The sequence below is a fragment of the Brassica napus genome, chromosome C4 (genome assembly GCF_020379485.1).
Source record: "Brassica napus cultivar Da-Ae chromosome C4, Da-Ae, whole genome shotgun sequence".
Classification (NCBI taxonomy): Eukaryota; Viridiplantae; Streptophyta; class Magnoliopsida; order Brassicales; family Brassicaceae; genus Brassica; species Brassica napus.
Window position 1 is genome coordinate 55,474,823 of NC_063447.1, and position 21,590 is coordinate 55,496,412.

At 38.6% G+C, this 21,590-nt stretch overlaps 2 protein-coding genes across 2 annotated transcripts; both read left to right on the plus strand.

The window, feature by feature from the left end:
* The first annotated feature begins 15,599 nt into the window (after positions 1-15,599).
* Positions 15,600-19,023, plus strand: LOC106401385 (ankyrin repeat-containing protein At5g02620). The gene is made up of 3 exons (XM_013841893.3): positions 15,600-16,594; positions 17,126-17,535; positions 18,015-19,023. Exons 1-3 carry the CDS (start codon positions 15,919-15,921, stop codon positions 18,879-18,881), a joined length of 1,953 nt encoding a protein of 650 aa, XP_013697347.1. The 5' UTR covers positions 15,600-15,918; the 3' UTR covers positions 18,882-19,023.
* Positions 19,024-19,254: 231 nt separating this feature from the next.
* On the plus strand, positions 19,255-20,960 carry LOC125585095 (B3 domain-containing protein At2g24670-like). Its single transcript, XM_048753523.1, has one exon. It carries the CDS (start codon positions 19,535-19,537, stop codon positions 20,765-20,767), a length of 1,233 nt encoding a protein of 410 aa, XP_048609480.1. The 5' UTR covers positions 19,255-19,534; the 3' UTR covers positions 20,768-20,960.
* The last annotated feature ends 630 nt before the right edge of the window (positions 20,961-21,590 follow it).

Sequence of the window (21,590 nt, forward strand, 5' to 3'; positions counted from 1 at the left end):
GCGTACTAAACTATGATTATATAGAATGTTTTCTATAAATTTAACTAACTAATTATAAGAATACTCTATAAATCAAATCTCAAAATTTTTAATTTACCAATATTAATTAAATTTTTGGTCAAACTACTAAACCAAGGAAACTTCTACAGTATACTTCGATTAGAAATGCAGAAATCAATACAATACTAAGAGAATATAAACCATGGGGAGGGTGTCTACGCCGACAGAAAAAATTGACCAATAGGAGAACAGCTCTCTACCACCTTAGATACGCGTTGACAAACCCTTATTTTCCCAAAATCTAATCTCGGACCTTTCTCTTCTTCTCCGTCGTCTTAGTTTCATGCGTTTACAATTAATCGTAACCCACAGGCCATTTGCTTTTGGAATCTATGTTTAGAGGCGTATTTTCTGTGCCTGTGAATAATCCTCACTTGCGCAAATCTGGAAGTATACTCATGAGACGAAGGCTTGCACTGCGAATTCGCGTGCCTGATCTATACCCTCCTGAGGATGAAGCTCACGGAGGAGCACGTGAAGTCGATTGTCTGCAACGCGGTCGAGATCGAGAGGGAGTTTGTGTGCGACGCGCTTCCGTGTGCGTTGGTGTGGATGACCCGTGAGCTGATGAGTCAGTATATCGAGTCCGTGGTGGATAGGCTTTTGGGTGCGCTTGGGTACGGGAAGGTGTACGGTGTGGCGAATCCGTTTGATTGGATGGAGTTGATTTCGCTTCAGGGGAAAACGAACTTCTTCGAGAAGAGAGTTAGTGACTACCAGAAAGCTTCTGTTATGTCTAGCTTCCATTTGATAATCATTGAAACTCATGGCTAGGTACTATTGCCAAATTGTGAAGCCCTTTTAGTCCTTAGCAGCCTTAAGGTTTTTTCTTCTTTCACCCAAATTCTTGGACTTTCTGTAGAGATTTGATTTTGTAGCATAGAAAGGAGCTCTCATGTTTGGCTTTTTCTTTTTCTGTGTAATATAATGGACTGATTTGAGATTTAAATCTTTGATTCTTCAGGTTGCTCTGTATGTTGGTGGTCTTTATATTTGTGGAAAGGTTGGAGATTTTGATTTAGCTTTTGATTTGCCTCTTTAGTTTTGAACTCTTTTCATTATATGAACATGTTTAAAAAACTTGCAGATTGGATGGGAATCTGTAATGAAAATGGGACAAGACACACGAGAACTGTTCTTCTATGAAACATTTCTATATTACAACCCTCTCCTTCTCATTGTAAGTCTTTGTCTAAATCAGAAACTCAAACCCTTAACGTGTGTTTCATTCCTCTAATATATATTCAATTACTTTCAGACAATGATGGTTTGGCTCTGGGATGTTAATCTATGGGTGTTTTCTCGAACTGGAGTTGATTACGCAGCAATATTTTATCTAGGACCAGATCATCATAGTCACAAAGAGATATGGAAGGTATTACAATTCCTTAGTTACCTACCATCTTTATCCAATGATTTTCTAAAAAATCTGAGGGTGTAACAGTGTGCTAGGTGGATGACGACGATAATATTAACTAGCATGACTGCGTATCTGTATCTATACTCCCATGGAGATGTGTCCTTGGCTGCTTCTCAACCAGTGTAATATATGCATCTTCTCTTATTTTTAGAGATATTTTTTATTCATTTTGTTTCATAGAGTTTTGACATTTTTTTCTGATGTTTTCCAGATTGTTTTGTATCTCTCTGTTGTGATCATTCCCATCACCTGTTGCAGGCTGGAAATCAGGGATGGCAATGGGGGGGTTGAGGACGCCACAATACTCTATGGAAAAGGAGCCTTGATAAGTCAAGATGCTTTGGAGTTGCTTCACACAAGCTCGAAAGACTTAGAACAATAGTTTTAAGAAAACTAGAAAACTGAATAATTCTTATTACTTTCAAAATGGGGTAATTTACAATGAAACAAAGACTAGAGCTTTATAGGCTCGACCAAAGACTCTCTAACAGTCATAAAATGACATAAGGAAAAAAATAAAATCGAAATAATAAACTTGGAAGCAAAGGAATTGATGGCTCCTTGAAAACTAGCCGTTGGAGGCTTAATGATGAGAATCTTGGCCAAATGAATGTAGATGGTGTCCTCCTTGTATCTGGACGGTTTGAGGGGGTAAGTGAGCTTCCTGGGAATCTTCTTAATGGTCTGGAAGGTGCTGATCTCGTCCTTGCCTTGGTAGAAAAAGAGCTGTTGGAGTTTGAATGCAAGAGATTCCAAATAAGGCAGTTTGGTGATAATGGGGATCTTCTTATTCCTATGTGGGCTGGTGCATGGGATGAAGTTGTAGAACTCTTCTGGCTCGTGTATAATGTCTCTTGGATGTCTTGGTTTTGTCTGGATGTCGTCTGGTTCTCCTGGTTGGATTGGAATTGCTTGGAATGGATCAAACCGAAAGATTATCCAATCTTTCCATAAATAGCTCCGGTTGGGTTTAAGTGATTCTCCATTGAACCAACTGATCTCCTGGATTCTGGTGCAGCTAAGGACTTCTGGAATACCTCCTGATTGGTTAAGATGATCTCCTGGTTCCCATAAATAGCTCTGGGTCGAACCAAGTTGAATTGGTTGAAGACTTTCCATAGATGACGTCGGTTTGGCCGGTTCTGGGGAATTGATCATAACTCCTAATTTCCGTGGCCATTTCTCCTGAACTTGGGCTTTCTGGAAAGCTGATAAACTCCTCTTGACTCCTATGATGGGCTTTGCTTTAGGCCGCTCCTTAATTGAGCTTGAATCTTCTTCTAAAGTCGGGTACTCGCAGATGGACGGGTTGAGAAACCTCTGAATTGTAAAATTTATAACTTCTTTCTCCGTGAATATATTGGCCCAATTCCAATTGGCCTGGACTCCTTCTTGAGTGTAGAATCCATAAAAATTAGACTCGTGATTTAAAACCTCATGGTTCGTAAGATATGGCATTTTTAGTGCACGTATATCCTGGTTAGCGCCTTGGCTGGTTGAGTAGGGTGTTGGGTCGACCTCTGGTTCAGCTGCTGAATTGCTGGCTGCAACATTCCCTCCCCCTTGAAAAGGTTTCGACCTCGAAACTTTATAACCTGCACCAAGATAGAGCAAGTCAGCTTTCATACTCTTTTGAGATTCTAAGGTCTTACCTTGATATTGTTTCGGTTTGGGGATGGATTGTGCATCAGGTGGCTCTTCTTTCAGAAAATAGGATAGGATCACGCCTCTGCTTTTGACTTTGGCATTTCTTATCTCCTTCAGTGGATGGTCCTTCATACTCCTAGTAGGCTCAGTTCTGACCATCTTTGGGTTTGATTCTCCTAGCAACAAAAGATTATCCGGTGGGATTTCTTTGAAGCTTTCTTCTTGGCAACCTGAAATAATCTCAACACTCTGGACAAAAAGCAAGTGCATTATATCTGTCATGGAAATATTAAGAACATGCTGATCTAAAATGAATCTTACCATAGGTTTTGGAACTTGAACAATAGATTGTTCAGATTTCGGTTTCCACTTGGGAGTGAGTTCATGGCTGAGCTTATGGTCTGGTTCTTTCTTTGGAACTTCAATAAGCTTATAGCTTCAATTTATTCTCCCTACACCAAGAACACACACGTCAGTATTAGTATCCAAAGTTGGTGTTAGACACTTACCTTGGTGGGATACTTTTAGGACCGATTTTGCTTCTTTAAGCAACATGGACTGCATTGTGTCTTGAACTATCTTCTGGTCCATCACAGGTGTGGCGCCTGGTGGCTCCTCTCCTTTGAATTCATGCCCCTTAGTTCCTGTTACATCACCCTTTGACAAAGACAAGTGCATTACACAAGAATATGGAACCAATGAATCAGATTGAATAAAACTATCACTTTTCATAGATAATTCTGTTTTCTCTTCTAGTGATGTTTCTATCAATGCTTTCTTGGTAGGACAAACTACAGCAAAGTGTCCTCTTTTATGACATCTAGAACATGTCTGATCTTTTAAATATTTAAATTTAGAAGACTTACCTTGGCTTGATGCCTCTTCTTTCTTTGGGTTTGAAATCTCATCATTCCTTGGGCTTAAATCATGAACAACTTTTAAATCCAACAAGGACTTTGAGATCGTGTCTTTCTTGACTTCAGGACCTGGCTCTACATCCTTGGACAAAGACAAGTGACTCATACCAGTGGGAGATGATTTATAAACACATTTATCAAATATAGGACTTACCTTGGCCTTTTCTTGAAAAATCGGTTTGTCTGATTTTTCTTTGTGCCTGGCCAATGTTTCTTGGCTGACAAATTTCTTCTTCTCCATGGCCTTTGGGACCTCATAAGTCTGGTATTGATCATATAAAACCGTGGACCTCTTGTTTGGCCGAATCTGGTCTTGGTGGATTAAGCTTCTATGGCTTTGTTGTGGCACCATTCTCTTTGCCTCTTTGGAACCATGAGTTGGATACCTCCTTGGATAAAGTTCCTGGATTTCAGAACTTGTAAAATCTGGTGCAAACTCATATCTCATGACTTCCTTAAGAGCTCTCCATGTTTTGATAGTTGGCTCCTTGTAAAACCACCTATCATCTTCTTCTTGTACCCACCATTTAAAGGCATCATCTTTTAGTTGATCAATGGCATAAAACAACCTCTCCTTTTTCTGGATGTTGTTGTAGTGAAACCACTCATCAAGGTTTCTTTCCCATCTAAGATAACCTCTTTTTCCTGAAAATTTAAAGAGTTCAATTTTATCAGCAAAAGAGTTATAATCAAACCGAGGATTAACAACATGATTGTTGTGGGTTTTAGAAGTTGGAGTTTGATTGGTCTTTGAAGGATCTGGTGGCTTGGGATCGACATATATAGCCCCTGGTACATCTCCAAATCTTGTTTTTCCTTGCTGTGGTCGTTGGCCTTGTGCCTGATTTCTTTTCTCCAATTGAGCAATCTTAATTTGGAGCTTTTGTAGAGCTGCGGTCTGTTGGCTCAAGGTGGCCCTTAGGTTTTGGCCGTGTCTCTCCTCCTCCATTGCTTCCTAAAAACAATCTCAAAGAACAAGTGAAGGTATGGAAAGTTTTGGTAGAACCAAAATAAGATAGATGCAATGATGCAATTTACACTAAACCGAGAATTATGCAAATGTGAACCGATATGAACTAATTATGCAATAAATGATTTTTCTTTTGGTTTTCTGAAAGTAAATTAGAAATGAATCTATATTATATGATAAGAAACACAAATGGAAAGAAAATATGAAAAGCAAACTAGCAATGGATTTTTTTTTTTGAATTTTCTTAAGATGCAACAATTAAACCACAATATGCAAATGATATGAACTATGCTCTAAATAATTTTTTTTTTTTATTCTTGATGCAAGCACGAAATAAATCAGTATGGGATGCTATGAACAATAAATGGAAAGACTTATGGAAACAAACTAACAAGGATATTTTTTTTTAAGGATGAAATGCAACCCGGAAATGGAAACAAATATGTATGCTTGGACCAAAATGATATAAACTAAGATGAATGATATTTTTATTTTCTTTTCTGAATGCAAGAAACAAAATGATGAAACAATATGTAATGCACGAAATTAATAAAATGCTATGCCTTTTTATTTTTATTTTTATGCAAGATTCAAAGAAGAAACAAATATGGTATGCATATATATATATATATTTTTTAATGAATGCACAAAATCTAAAAATGGCAAGTGGAGCTGGGGAAATGAATGCAAACAACTAGACAAAAATTTCAAACTAATTTCGTGAATCAAATGCAAGAAACATCTTCTCTTTTGTTTTTTTTTTTAAGAACAATAACAATGCAAAAACTGTTTTTTTTTTTTTTTTGGTTTATGAATGGAAAAACAAATTCAAGCAAATATGAATGATGCAAGGATAGATGGACCTGATTCAGGAGCTTGAGCTCTGATACCAAATGTTGCAGGCTGGAAATCAGGGATGGCAAAATGGTTGATGGAAGCTTGATGGATCGACCAAAGATATGATCGGATGGGCGATATGATGGAATGCAAATTATGATCCTGAAAACAAATGCAAAAACAAATGAGATATGATTTCTAATATGATAAAACAAGATAAATAAAGATAGATAGGATGGAATTAGGCTGCTGGTCGTGTGACACTCTCAGCCTAATCAGTTGATGATTGAAGTGGATTGAGATGGTGCTTTGCTTGCTGGATGTGTATCACTCTCAAGCTTGGCAAACGAATTGGAATGGAAGGATGGGGGGGGGGGGGGGGGGGGGGGGTTGAGGACGCCACAAGACTCTATGGAAAGGAGCCTTGATAAGTCAAGGTGCTTTGGAGTTGCTTCACACAAGCTCAAAAGACTTAGAACAATAGTTTTAAGAAAACTAGAAAACTGAATAATTCTTATTACTTTCAAAATGGGGTAATTTACAATGAAATAAAGACTAGAGCTTTATAGGCTCGACCAAGGACTCTCTAACAGTCATAAAATGACATAAGGAAAGAAATAAAATCGAAATAATAAACTTGGAAGCAAAGGAATTGATGGCTCCTTGAAAACTAGCCGTTGGAGGCTTAATGATGAGAATCTTGGCCAAATGAATGTAGATGGTGTCCTCCTTGTATCTGGACGGTTTGAGGGGGTAAGTGAGCTTCCTGGGAATCTTCTTAATGTTCTGGAAGGTGCTGATCTCGTCCTTGCCTTGGTAGAAAAAGAGCTGTTGGAGTTTGAATGCAAGAGACTCCAAATAAGGCAGTTTGGTGATAATGGGGATCTTCTTATTCCTATGTGGGCTGGTGCATGGGATGAAGTTGTAGAACTCTTCTGGCTCGTGTATAATGTCTCCTGGATGTCTTGGTTTTGTCTGGATGTCGTCTGGTTCTCCTGGTTGGATTGGAATTGCTTGGAATGGATCAAACCGAAAGATTATCCAATCTTTCCATAAATAGCTCCGGTTGGGTTTAAGTGATTCTCCATTGAACCAACTGATCTCCTGGATTCTGGTGCAGCTAAGGACTTCTGGAATACCTCCTGATTGGTTAAGATGATCTCCTGGTTCCCATAAATAGCTCTGGGTCGAACCAAGTTGAATTGGTTGAAGACTTTCCATAGATGACGTCGGTTTGGCCGGTTCTGGGGAATTGATCATAACTCCTAATTTCCGTGGCCATTTATCCTGATCTTGGGCTTTCTGGAAAGCTGATAAACTCCTCTTGACTCCTATGATGGGCTTTGCTTTAGGCCGCTCCTTAATTGAGCTTGAATCTTCTTCTAAAGTCGGGTACTCGCAGATGGACGGGTTGAGAAACCTCTGAATTGTAAAATTCATAACTTCTTGCTCCGTGAATATATTGGCCCAATTCCAATTCGCCTGGACTCCTTCTTGAGTGTAGAATCCATAAAAATTAGACTCGTGATTTAAACCCTCATGGTTTGTAAGATATGGCATTTTTAGTGCACGTATATCCTGGTTGGCGCCTTGGCTGGTTGAGTAGGGTGTTGGGTCGACCTCTGGTTCAGCAGCTGAATTGCTGACTGCAACATCACCCCTTTCGATATCTTCTACAAGGTAGGTTGATCTCGACGAAAAAACATTTCGATCCAAGTGATTGCTCCTGCAGCAGAAAACGTTGAGGTACCAACCAAGACAGTGGAGGAACCCGTTGTGGTTACCGAACAGGCGGAAGAAGTCGTGGCCGCGACAGAGTCTGCTCCAGCTCCAGTCGCCGTAACTGAACAATCCAAAGCACCAGTCGAAGGAGCGAGCAAGGAAGTGGTTGTGGAAGAGGCAGAGAAAAAAGACGAAGAAACTGAGAAGAAACCAGAGGAGCCAAAGGTAGAGGAGGAAGAAGACAAGACAGAAACTCCGGTCGTTGTGGAGGAGGCAAAAACAGAAGAGAAGGTGATACGCCCTAAAATAGGGAAGGATCACTCGACCGGACTAAAGGGATATGAACTCGCCAAAAGGGAGAACTGATGGATTGAACGGTGACACAATGGGTTGCGGATGGCCCAATGATACTACCAGACTTCAGTTGGTGCTTGATATGACTCACAAGTCCACCAAAAGAAGGATTTCTAAACGTTGCCTGATATGACGCACAGGTCCAACGAATTAGAGGCTGTTTACTCGGAGATAACCTCACCAAGAAACAAAGAAGTGTTCTACAAAGAACAAATAGATAAACTCAAATAAAAGGGGAAAAAGCTTCTCTTATTTCGTGGCTCTTAGGCCCTATATATAAGATTACAAGATGTAGAAATCCAAAGAAGAATGTGCTAAAAACAAGACATGGAAACTAGAAATGAAGACTTTGACTAAAGACCGAAATTAATGATTTTTGTTGAATTCTTTTTCCCATGCACGACCAAGACTTCCTTGCTGACTCCCTCTTGGCATTCTTGATGAGAATGGGCTTGAAATGGACTGAGGAAAGGTCTGGTCGAATTTGGTGTAAAACCGACCCAAATTGAATTTGTTATGAATTTTTCTTTGGGCTGAAAAATGCTCATTTCGCCCAGCAACTAAACCAGCTCCATCTTCAGTGTCACTTAGCTCATTCAGCTCCAAGCTAGTATCACTTAGCTCACTCAGCTCATCTAGCTCATCTACTATCACTTCAGCTGGTTTCAGCTCAAGCATACTCTCTTCAGCTGGTTCCAGCTCGTCCTCAGTCTCATCAGCTGGTTTTAGATCAGTATCCTCACCATTAATCCATCCTGGTTTGTCTTTTGTTGAAGAATCATCTGGCTCAGCCATGGTCGCATCATCCTGGCCCGGGTCTATGATCCGAGGCGCATCATTCCCTCCCTCTTGAAAAGGATTTGACCTCAAATCCATTTTACCTGTATCAAAAGGAAATGAATCAGACAAAAAGAATTTAAAAATCATGTAAAATTTAGTGAAGGAAAATTTTGGAAAGAAACTTCCTTGGAGTTTTGAAGTTGGTTTCCTCGAGTACATGCATCTCCAAGTCTTAAACTGATAAGCACGATCTCTGCTTCTGTTCCTGACACCTCTTGGAGACTGATCCTGTTTATCCTGGACACTCAAAACAAACATTAAAATACCAGGATCATATGTACAAGACAAGTACTTGTTCAGATCATAAACCAAAGTTTCTTTCCCTAGAACATGTAGCACACGTTTCAGATCATCATGAAGCCTATCAAAGTAAGTCTTGTACACCAGAATGGTGTCAGGGCACGTGATAGCACAGTTCCTAAAGAACAAATTCAAATCATGCGCAAGTTTCTCAGATTTAGAACACAAAAGATTAAGTTCAAATTGAGAATTTCTTATCCAAGGCTCAGCATGTTTATCAAAGAAGGTGTTGTAAATCAGAATGTTTTCGAGGCATGAACTACCATAGAACATTTCCAAAACGTGCCTAACTTGATCAGATTCAGAACACAAAAGTTTTAGTTCAAGATCAGATTCAGAATAAGAATGGACAGGTTTCAAAACAGAATCACCACAAAAATCTGTTTCAGCTTTATGTGAATTCTGTTCCAGCAATGTGCTAACCATAAAATCTTCCAAAGCATATGAGGATGCAAACAAAATTCCAGTGATCAGTTCATGTCCATAAGATCTCAGACTAAAGCTATTTTCTTTGAAGACAAATGAATCAAACGATTTTCTAGAGCAGAAAACTAGTTGTTGCAAATCAAGCTCAGATGACTTTTCAAGATGATCAAGACCAGAAAGTTTTATGTCATTGGAACTGACTTTATCAAACAGATCAGGCAGAAAATTAATCAAATCAAGTTTCTCACAGTGCTCTTGAATGTATGTGGTCAAAGGCGTAGGAGTTGTGCCGGGATCAAAGCAAAGTTGGTTCTCCATGATGATGGATGTTATGCTTGGTGCTTCCGCTTCAAAGGTTGGACCAGGTTCGCCTTCCTCATCAAATATGGGACCTAGATCATCGTCCATGGGTCTCCTGGTGCCAAGAAGCAGTCCTTGATGTGAGTAGTCGAATGGTTCTTCCTTAAAATCCTGTGAAAATAGAACAAGACTACTCGGATGCTCCGGTTCAAAACAGGTTAGTCCATTAGTCTCTTCATCATCAAACATAAAATCAGATTTTGGAGATGGAAGATCACATTCATCCTCACAAATGATCAAACTTTCAATCATCTCTTCATCATACTCATCAAAAATTGGTAAAGAATCTGAAAAATCTTTTTGATCTTCAAGGTTGTTTTCAGATTTACCTTTGGGTTTTTCATTGATGAATAAGGAAGGCTTAGCTACAGATGCACGTGTGGTTGTGCTCTTCTTTTGGATCTTGCTGACGTCCTTGAGGGCTTTCACCACACCCTCCACAAGGTTGTCACAAAACTCCCAGACTTCAAACTGACTGAAAAGCCTTCTTTGATCAGCTTCAAACATCTTAACCTGAAAGTTCTCAACACAAAAGGTTAACAGATAAAAATAATCCTCACACTCTCAAGTGTTTGATCTCACCCACACAAGTGTTTCTCTCAGATTTTATGGTCACTCAAGAGTCTCCTCTCAAAGTTCTAAGAGAACAAATCAAATAACCCAATGGATTTCTCCAAGCAAGCAAGAGATGAACACAAGATAGAAAGATAAAGAGAATTGGTTTTGAAATCCGTATTAACCACTCCAAGGCTGGATTTCTCCTCAGCCAGCAGGATTTCTCTTCCACCACCTAGCCAAATAAATCAAACTTTTTTTTTTCTTTTCTCTTTTTTTTTGATAGATCTTTTTTTTTTTTTTCTTTTCTTTTCTCTTTTTTTTTTTTATAGAAGAATGGCGATAGGTAAGGTAGTGGCCCGGATTTGAGATAGAAAGATGAAGAAGAAGTGTTTAGAAATGAAAGATGAGAAAGATGGATAGATAGTACCGGTTGAGTGGCTCTGATACCACTTGATACGCCCTAAAAATAGGGAAGGATCACTCGACCGGACTAAAGGGATATGAACTCGCCAAAAGGGAGAACTGATGGATTGAACGGTGACACAATGGGTTGCGGATGGCCCAATGATACTACCAGACTTCAGTTGGTGCTTGATATGACTCACAAGTCCACCAAAAGAAGGATTTCTAAACGTTGCCTGATATGACGCACAGGTCCAACGAATTAGAGGCTGTTTACTCGGAGATAACCTCACCAAGAAACAAAGAAGTGTTCTACAAAGAACAAATAGATAAACTCAAATAAAAGGGGAAAAAGCTTCTCTTATTTCGTGGCTCTTAGGCCCTATATATAGGATTACAAGTTGTAGAAATCCAAAGAAGAATGTGCTAAAAACAAGACATGGAAACTAGAAATGAAGACTTTGACTAAAGACCGAAATTAATGATTTTTGTTGAATTCTTTTTCCCATGCACGACCAAGACTTCCTTGCTGACTCCCTCTTGGCATTCTTGATGAGAATGGGCTTGAAATGGACTGAGGAAAGGTCTGGTCGAATTTGGTGTAAAACCGACCCAAATTGAATTTGTTATGAATTTTTCTTTGGGCTGAAAAATGCTCATTTCGCCCAGCAACTAAACCAGCTCCATCTTCAGTGTCACTTAGCTCATTCAGCTCCAAGCTAGTATCACTTAGCTCACTCAGCTCATCTAGCTCATCTACTATCACTTCAGCTGGTTTCAGCTCAAGCATACTCTCTTCAGCTGGTTCCAGCTCGTCCTCAGTCTCATCAGCTGGTTTTAGATCAGTATCCTCACCATTAATCCATCCTGGTTTGTCTTTTGTTGAAGAATCATCTGGCTCAGCCATGGTCGCATCATCCTGGCCCGGGTCTATGATCCGAGGCGCATCAGAAGGAGGAGGTGACTGAAACTCCGGCGGTTGTGGAGGAGGAGAAGAAGGCTGAGGCAGAGGAAGTTGTGGCTGTTGGTGAAGTCGCCGCTGAGAAGACCGAGGAGTAAAGCGGAAGAAACTATATATGCACCTTTGGTCTCATTTCGTTATCTTATTAAAATATTTATTTTATCAACATTTTATAAGTTTCTATGTTATGTTGTGTATATTATGATGAACTCAGATGTTTGGATAATTTGATGGTTGCTATATTGCTTACATGCTTGGTCTAGCTTCTTTTTTTTTGTCAGCAAGCAACTACTACTTGCCTACTTGGTCTTAGCTACAAAGTCCAAGCTAGGGCATGGAATATTAAAATTGTTTTGCGTTTACAATTAGTCAAAAGAGAGTATAATTGATGATCCAAGTGATATACAAATCCTCAAATTTCTTTCCGTTTTTCAAAATGAAAACATAATCCGACGTTTCCAAAAAGAACACCGACCATAAGTGGATCATCACAGATGATTGTTCCCATGAGTTTTTGAAAGAGTTATTCAAAAGTAAAGATAATAATTTCCAACATACCACTAACTAACAAAATATTCGTAGTATACATGAAAAAAATCATAGAACTAGGGTATTGATCAACAAAAAAAATACTGAATAGTTTTAAAGTCATGTTCGGCCCAGCTCATTTTACCTTATTATTCAGGCCTATCTTTAATCCAAAACTATGTTTTGGTTTTACTATAAAAGCCTAATTCCATTCATTAACTGAGCATGACTCGCGTTTAACTTAGAAAATAGCGGTTTACTGGGCTATGAGTGCGGAACATCATATTTGCCGACGGTTGCGAAACCTCAAATTAAACCTTCGTTACAGACTGAATTGTGAACAAAATATTTTACGTAAAATAAAATCCACGTAGGAAAAAAGGGGTAGCGGTCTTGATAAATTCAATCACCCAAAAGAACCGGATTGATCTCGACAAAGATAACACTACAAGAAAACAGCAAGGATTCTGAGGGAAAAAATCGTCGGAATTTCGTCGGAATATCGTTATTCCGACGACATACCGACGAAACAAGTCCTCGGAAATAATTCCTCGGAATTTCTTCTTTCCTCGGAAATCCCTCGGAAATTTCCTCGGAAATCCCTCGGAAATTTCCGACGGAATTCCGAGGAACCAAATTTCCGAGGAAATTCCGAGGATCACTAGTTTGTCAGAAATCTCCTCGGAATATACCGAGGGAGAACTTCGTCGGGATATTTCCTCGGAATTCATCGATCGATGCATTTTTGGACATATATACATCGATCGATCGGAATATACCGAGGGACATGTTCCTCGGAATATTCCGAGGAAAATGTCCCTCGGAATATACCGAGGAACCGTTCCCTCGGTATATTCCGAGGAAAGGTGTCCCTCGGAATATACCGAGGAACCGTTCCCTCGGTATATTCTGAGGAAAGGTGTCCCTCGGTATATTCCGAACGTTTTTTTATAAACAGATCGATCGATGGACTTATGTCCAAAAACGCATCGATCGAGTAAAAAATGTAATAAATTTCCTCGGAATGTAAAAAATATTAATTTTTTAAATAAAATAAAATTTTTGAAATTTAAATTCGAAAATATAAAATTCGAAAATTAAAATTCGAAAATATTAATTTGGACCCATTTGTTAATTACTGTAACAACTAGATTGATGTGGCCCATCAATAAGAGCGGACAAACTTATCAAAACAAGTTGAAATTCTTTAAAAGGAACTGCAAATCAAATCTTAAATGCGAAAACTCGATCGAGATTTTAAGTTGTTACATTTAAATCACCATACTGCAATAAAATATCCTAAAATACAAATTCCAATGTTTATTAAATAAATATAATATTAATGTTTTGGGAGAGTTCGGTCGCTACGTAACGGCAGTTGACATCTATTAAAGATATCTATTAAAGTTGGTATCGGCAGTTGACATTTATTGAAGTTGGTAATCTTCTTCTCAAGTGAAGAAGTTGACATCTATTAAAGATATCAAATCTCTTGACATTAAAACACGAATTTCTATGTTCTAACTACGTAACAAACCTGGAATCATCTTTCGTAGTTGTTCAGAATTTGATTGCTATAGTATTACTTAAATGTTTAATTTTGCCACTCTTTTTTTACCAGGATCTTCGAGATCACATGAGCTCCAATGTTACAAGTGGAAGCTTAGAAACGTTTCCATGAGCTGAGCCGAGATAAAAACTTCACCTGCATAGCTGTTAAAAGCTAACATTTGTCTGCTTTCTAACCAAAAAGAGTCTTAGCCTATTTGTATCTGATGTTGTTTAATTTATATGCCCCAGATTCAATGGTCCTTGCAATTAAAGATTGGAAAACAGGGCAGTACCTACAGATTATGTTTGAGAAACCACAAAAGTTACAAGAGACCAGGAGCTATTCCATCACTCAAGCAATGAAATCGCACATCTGCCACATCCAAATCTGGTTTCCAAACTGAATCTGCTTTGGTATCAATGAAACTAAAAGTTCATTCAATTTTTTTTTTCAATTCGTGTATATATATATGTGCGTGTATATATTGGGTACAAAAATCCATATAAGAGAATGCAATTTCTTAATTAAAAATTGATTAAATATAAAGAGTAAAAAAACAAGGTGTTATTAAATATATAAACTACAAATTAAATATGCTCAACGCAAACATACATAAAAGTGAGACATCATATTTGGATATATTTAAATAAATAATTTTAAATATATTATATTCTTGATAATTTTAAAATTACTTAAAAAGAAACTAAATTATTAAAAAATTAATATACAAATAAAACTAAAGCAATATTTTGTAACGTCAAAATAATAAATGAATAAAAATATATTATGTTAATAAAATAGATTTTAGATTTTAAAGACTTCTAATTCATGTAATATTACAAAATTCAAAAATTGTTTATTACAATTAATATTTTACCTTTAGATATATTAAAATAATATTATAGATTGATATTCAATTGTCAGTTTTCAACTATTACACATAAAAACTATTATTAAGTACGTTTATTTTTTGAAAAATGGGTTTTATATTTTAAGTAGGTTATTGGAGTACTTTTTCTTTTCGTGAATTTATTCAAGATGAGATTCTGATCTTTTAAACTAAGTTAATATATGTTTTATTTATAATTATATTTTTTTACATAACTCTAAAATCTCGGATTTGATTTTTCATATTTTATTAGTTAATTGTGTTACATATAATAGAAATGCTTACTTCAAACTAAAAATATATAAAAAATCAAATTTAAAAATTAGTTAAATATAATTTAACATACAAAAATTTGCATACAAATAAAAATGATAAATGTAACAAATTTAAATATATTATTCGCGCGTAGCGCGGAAAAAATATCTAGTAGTTGTAAAAGAAAATGAAAGTTTTATAGCCGTCTTTAGTTTTGTCTTGTTACAAGACAATTCTTTGATTAGACAACACTATACTACTGTACAAAACTAAAGAGAAAATCGTTAATTAACTACCAAAGTGATTAAACCAAAACGCTACCTTCTCTAAGTGACATTGACTTGACTTTTAACAGAGCATTCAACTGTAAATAGTAGAGATGACAAGTTGAATTGTGTTTTAAATATTTTACCTTGCCTAGACTTTTAACTCGGAGTAGGTGACATGGCACCATCAAATACAGAAGTCAATAATATCTATCTATAGACTATAGTCACAGAGACCTCCAAAGAAGATGAGTGAGGTGAAATTAAAGGTAAGGCGTGTTAAAAACGAGGCACTAACATACAAAGAAGTGTGGCTGCTAATAAAGATTCTTCAAAACTAAAGATGATGCTGATGTTCTGCTTCTGTCATTCTCTCTCTCTCTCTAGAACATAAAAGACTAAACCTTTTTTCTTCTTCAAACCGAACATGAAAGCTGCTGTCTCCTCTCCAATTCGTTTCCCATAGTATTAAAGTTCCTCTCTTTTTCCTCTAAACATGGAATCTTCGAGGTGATAATCAAGAAAAGCTTGTTTTTTCTCTCTCTCTAAGGTATTGTTCCGATTAGATTAGGCTTCTTTGTTAGATTGGGGATAAGAAACAATCTGGGTTTAGGTTTCTGTTGTTGATTACGACGAAAAAACTAGAGTAATAGTATGACTATAATGGAGGAGAAGCAGAGTAGCCCTGTCTCAGAGAAGCAGCAGAGCTTTAACCAGACAGAACCAAAGGAGAAGCAACAGAGTTTTGGATGTACTGAGACTAACCAGCCGAGAAAGGCGAGAGCTTTAGAGAAACAAGTGAGTTTCCAAGGCGTGAATGTGCAGCCAAGCAGACTAGGAAGGTCAATGGAGAAGCAGCTGAGTTTTCGAGGTGTGGAGAATAATCAGAAACGTGGGGTTATGGAGAAGCTTCCTAGCTTTGGCAAAGCACCATCAATGGAGAGGCAGAAGAGTTTCCGCGGCGGGTTTCTAGAGAAGCAGAAAAGCTTCCGTGTGGTGATGGAGAGGCAGCTGAGTTTCATTGGCGAGAGGAGGAAGAAGACTGAGTCGCCTGGGAAGAGAGGCGACTCGCCTCTTCATATAGCAGCTCGGACCGGGAACTTAGGGAAGGTTAAAGAGTTGATCAGAGGTAGTAGTTGTGACGAAGAGTTGAGAGAGTTGTTGTCGAAGCAGAATCTTGAAGGAGAGACTCCTCTTTATACTGCTGCAGAGAATGGGCATTCGTTTGTTGTTGAGGAGATGTTGAAGCATATGTGTCTTGAAACTGGTTCGATTGCAGCTAGAAATGGTTTTGATCCGTTCCATGTCGCAGCTAAACAAGGCCATCTTGGTAAGAAAAAGATCTTTCTGTGAAACTTCTCCTGCTATAGAACCATCTAGACCTGCTGGTTTGGTTAGTTTTGGTTATTCTGTTTGGGTAATTCGGTTTTTGGTTAGTTCGGTTCAACATAAATCTTACCAATTTGTCCGAAATCAACTTCGGTTCAGTATTCGATTTAGTTTGGTTTTTGAAAATCCTACTGAAGTTTTTGATTTCGGTTTAATTTTGTTAAAATTCCGGATCAATTCAGTTTATTCCGCTTCATTTTGGTTATTTCGGTTAGTTTGGTCCGAAATTTGGTTAGTTTGTTTCTGTTTTTCTTGTAAGGTTTGAGTATAATTTTTTAGAAGAAGAAAACCGAAGTAACCGATTGCCGAACCGAACCAATTTTTTTGTAGAAAACTTGCTGAATCAAACCAAACTTCTCATTGAACTAACTGAACTAACCAAAATTTAGGTGAAATTTAGGTTCGGTTCAAAATCCCAGGCCTAGAACCATCCATGGATAGTTCTCTTACTTTGGCTCTTCTGTTTGTGCAGAGGTGTTGAAGAAACTGTTGGAGACATTCCCGAACTTGGCAATGACAACAGATTTATCATGTACAACTGCGTTACACACAGCTGCAGCACAAGGACACATTGACGTGGTGAATCTTCTTTTGGAGACAGATTCTAATTTGGCTAAGATTGCTAAGAACAACGGTAAAACCGCGCTTCACTCAGCAGCGAGGATGGGTCATGTGGAAGTTGTTAAATCTTTGATAGGTAATGATCCAAGCATTGGGTTTAGAACCGATAAAAAGGGACAAACTGCTCTTCACATGGCTGTGAAAGGTCAAAACGATGAGATCGTTGTTGAGTTGGTGAAACCTGATGTAGCGGTTTTGAGCGTTGAGGATAACAAAGGAAACACACCGTTGCACATTGCCACAAACAAGGGCCGTGTTAAGGTAGACCTCTATGCTTTCATATTAGCCAATAGGTCTGGGCGGCTTTACCCCAACCCGAACGAAAAAAAAAAAAAAATACCATCCAAACTGTTATACAAAATATCCGAATGAGACTTAATAACTTAGTATTTCGGTGTTGAGGTGCAACCCAGACCAAACCGAAATCCAAAATAAAATTTGAAAATATCCGAAATCAGTTAAATAATATTAAAGTAATTTAGATATTTTTGATTATTTTACAGATTTTTGTAGTTTATTTTATTTGCTATTTTTTAGGCATCGGTTATAATACGATCCAAACCTAATTCCGAAGGAACTAAACTGAATTTGACCCAAAAATAAGTAAATCCTGAATGGAACTCATAATACTGAAAATCTGAAAATCCAGATCAACCAAACCAAATTGGAACCCGGAAGGCCGAGGCCTATTAGCCAATTTATATTAGTTCTTATATAAAAATTAATTGGCTTTTATGCAGATAGTGCAGTGTTTGGAATCTTTTGAAGGCATTAACCTCAACCCAATAAACAAAGCTGGAGACACACCACTCGACATAGCCGAAAAGATAGGCAACGGAGAGCTTGTCTCAGTTCTAAAGGAAGCAGGAGCCGCTACAGCTAAAGATCTTGGGAAGCCTCAGAACCCAGCTAAGCAACTGAAGCAAACGGTCAGCGACATCAAACACGAGGTACAATCTCAGCTCCAGCAGTCCAAACAAACCGGCGTAAGAGTCCAGAAGATAGCGAAAAGACTCAAGAAGCTCCACATCAGCGGTCTCAACAACGCCATTAACTCAGCGACCGTGGTGGCCGTGCTTATCGCCACGGTGGCGTTCGCAGCCATCTTCACAATCCCAGGCCAATACGAGGAGGACCCGTCGAAAGGAGCGTTGTTAGGACAAGCTCACATAGCGAACAGAGCGCCGTTCCTGGTCTTCTTCGTTTTCGACAGCTTGGCGCTGTTTATATCCTTGGCTGTCGTCGTGGTGCAGACTTCGGTGGTTGTGATCGAGCAGAAGGCGAAGAAGAAGCTTGTGTTCGTGATCAACAAGCTCATGTGGTGCGCTTGTTTGTTCATATCCATTGCCTTTGTGTCTCTCTCTTACATTGTTGTCGGCAAAGAGGATGAGTGGTTGGCCGTGTGTGCGACTGTTATTGGAGGGACCATCATGTTGCCGACGATCGGTGCGATGTGTTACTGCGTGGTGATGCATAGGATGGAGGAGTCTAAGTTGAGGAGCATAAGGAAAGAGAGGAGTAAGTCGCAGTCTTTCTCTATGTCTCGTATGGCTTCTGATTCGGAGATTCTAAATGGTGAATACAACAAGAGAATGTATGCACTATGAACAACAGTCTCCTCATGTAAGAATAACCAATTTATATATACTTGGTATTTTTGTAACGCTATTCGTTGAAGTATCATCAACGCAATATACAGTATAGTTTTATTATATCTGATGAATCAAAGTATATATAATGTTAATATGATTGGTTTCTTTCTCCAAAGAATGTCACACGTGCGTGGACTTAAAACTGACTAGAGAATCTCCTGAGATTCACTTAATAATGTTTACATTTGTATTATTATTTTTGTTACCGTTAAACAATACGAAGATAAATACAGATTTAAAAAGAAAAAAGGGGAATAGAGGCAGCTAATAATTTAAGAAAAGGAAATTATGTGTTTTTTGTTAGCGATAATTAAAACTAACCAATTAAAATACGGATTTAAAAGAAAAAAGGAAAGAGGTGGAGTTTCTAACGGATATCAGATTATTTTCACTAATCAAATACATAAAGACAAAAGGAAATTTTCTATTTCAATGTGTCCGTAAAGGGTGAATGAAAAGGCCTATATAAACAGGAGTCCCTTTCTCATCCTCCTTTCTCACCACTACTATCTTCTTATTGTTGTTTTATTATATTTCTCCCAGAGAGATTTGATTCATCGCCAAGAAAAAGAAAAGAAAAGAAACTCTGCGGCTTTTCGAGGAGGAAGATGGTGACCCGTGATGATGATGATGTTAACAAACACGGCGAGGGTTCTTCTCAGGAGGGGGAGAAGAGATGCTTTGATCTTTTTGCGGCGCTGCTTCACGCTTACGGTGACGACGAAACAAGAGCGAGACGAGGACAAGACGTGCAAGCGAGAAACATGCTTATGATCCACACTATCACTAGTGCAGCCACCAACACTTTCTTGCGAGGCAAGCGAAAGATTGATGTTGAGTGCAAGAATCAAGAAAACACTGCTTCATCTTCAAGTTCGTCCCACGTCGTTGAGTCAAAGAGGCGTCGTGTGGTGGAGTCCAATGACGAACCCATCAGAGCACAACCGATTAGAGAAATCAAACCTCCGGTTAAGGAAAGAAAGAGACCGGTTAAGCAAAAGGAACCGGTCAGAAGAGAGCCTGGGGTGACGCCCGGATGGTTGGTTGAGCTGATGAGGAGAAAAAACGGCGTGGATGCGAAGCTGGTGATAGAGAAGGTGATTACAAAGACCGATCTCAAGCCAGACCAAGGACGTCTCTTGATCCCCTTTAAACAAATAACAGAGAACGACTTCTTGAACGAGAGAGAGTTGAGCATCGTGGAGGAGCATCACAGAGCAGATCGTGATGAAGGACTCAAAGGAGTTGATGTGATCTTGTTGAATAGTAATGATGCTGAGCGGCAATGGAACGCTAATCTGAGGATATGGGGGATGAGGAGCAGTTTCAACTACGCCTTGTGTTCTGGTTGGAACCAGTTCGTCAAGGAAAACGACTTAGAGGTTAACCAGACTCGTCGCCTATGGTCCTTTCACTCTCGAGATGGGACGCTCTTTCTTGCTTTCAATCCTCTCACTCCAGCTCAACCACAATCTCAAGATGAGGGTATGGCTCTAGCTTTGGTTCCATTTAACCCTGAAGCTTCATCTTCATCCATCGCTCTGGTTGTAACTTGTGAGGAGGATCCGTTTGTGTGTGAAGAGAGAAACAGGAGACTTTTACCTAAAATTCCAAGGAGTAGCAGATCTCCTCGTGTTTGTGTTTCGCCTCCAACAAGTGACTCCAGTAACCTCTACCTCGACGAGGGTTTGGATCTAAACAGAACACCACCTCCAGAGATGGATCCTCTCGAGGCTGTACAAGAGAGGCATATTAGGTGGACATCACAGGAAGCCATCACAGAGACCTCACTAGTATCCTTCACAGAGACGACCACGGTGGACCTAGAGCTCAGGTTGTAGCTAGAGATTCCTGGGGGAAACAGCTCTGCTATGTGACTTGGTCTTTGTTTATTCTGAACCCTAGCTTTCTCTATTGCCGTGTCATGCAAGTATATTCTTTTAGGCATTCAAATGAATTTTTTGGTTATTCTTTTTTCCTTATTGTTGAGTGTTGTAGCTACCTTGATCGTATGAATGGATGATAAACAATGTTTATTTTTGGTGATTTGCATTTCAATATGGTTTGACTATGTGGATGAGTAAATGCTTTAACCAGGGATAAACCAATTATTTACACAAAGGAAAGATAATCAAAGCAAATTCAATGCAGCACAGAAACAACAAATAAACAGACTTCAGATGTCATTAAACAGATGAGAGAAATGTGATGTCATAGTATTCAGAAAAGCAGATGTAGCTTCTGCTCAATTAGTAGCAGAGAGTGAGGCCATGAACCAAGAGAAGAAGCCAAGCCTTGTGCTTAAGAATTGACCCAAGAGCGTCCTTCTTCTCCATCCTTTTCGCCTTTCCAAATTTCCAGAAAGACATTTACAAAGCTGAAGATAAAAGTATGGAATGGACTAAGGAAAATAAATAAATATCTGATGTTGTATATATATTATATCTACTTTTATCTAAGAAAAAGATAAAAAATCAAAAAATCTCTCCCAGACGACTACCCCGAGAAAGGTCTTTAACTGGCGAGTTGACACTGTCCACCTATTAACCATCTATTAACCGTCAGTTCTTTCCCCTTTTCGTCTGAAATTCACTGCATTATTCCCAACTTTTTCAAATTCCTTCCCTTTTAGTGCTTTATCCATCGGTCCAAAGCAAGTGCTGT

What these genes read in the sequence shown, in the direction of transcription:
- LOC106401385 (XM_013841893.3), top strand. Translation starts at nt 15,919, where the DNA reads ATGACTATAATGGAGGAGAAGCAGAGTAGCCCTGTCTCAGAGAAGCAG. An exon ending in AGCTAAACAAGGCCATCTTG is followed by an intron (nt 16,595 to 17,125) that starts GTAAGAAAAAGA and finishes CTGTTTGTGCAG; the next exon opens with AGGTGTTGAAGAAACTGTTG. An exon ending in CAAACAAGGGCCGTGTTAAG is followed by an intron (nt 17,536 to 18,014) that starts GTAGACCTCTAT and finishes GCTTTTATGCAG; the next exon opens with ATAGTGCAGTGTTTGGAATC.
- LOC125585095 (XM_048753523.1), top strand. Translation starts at nt 19,535, where the DNA reads ATGGTGACCCGTGATGATGATGATGTTAACAAACACGGCGAGGGTTCT.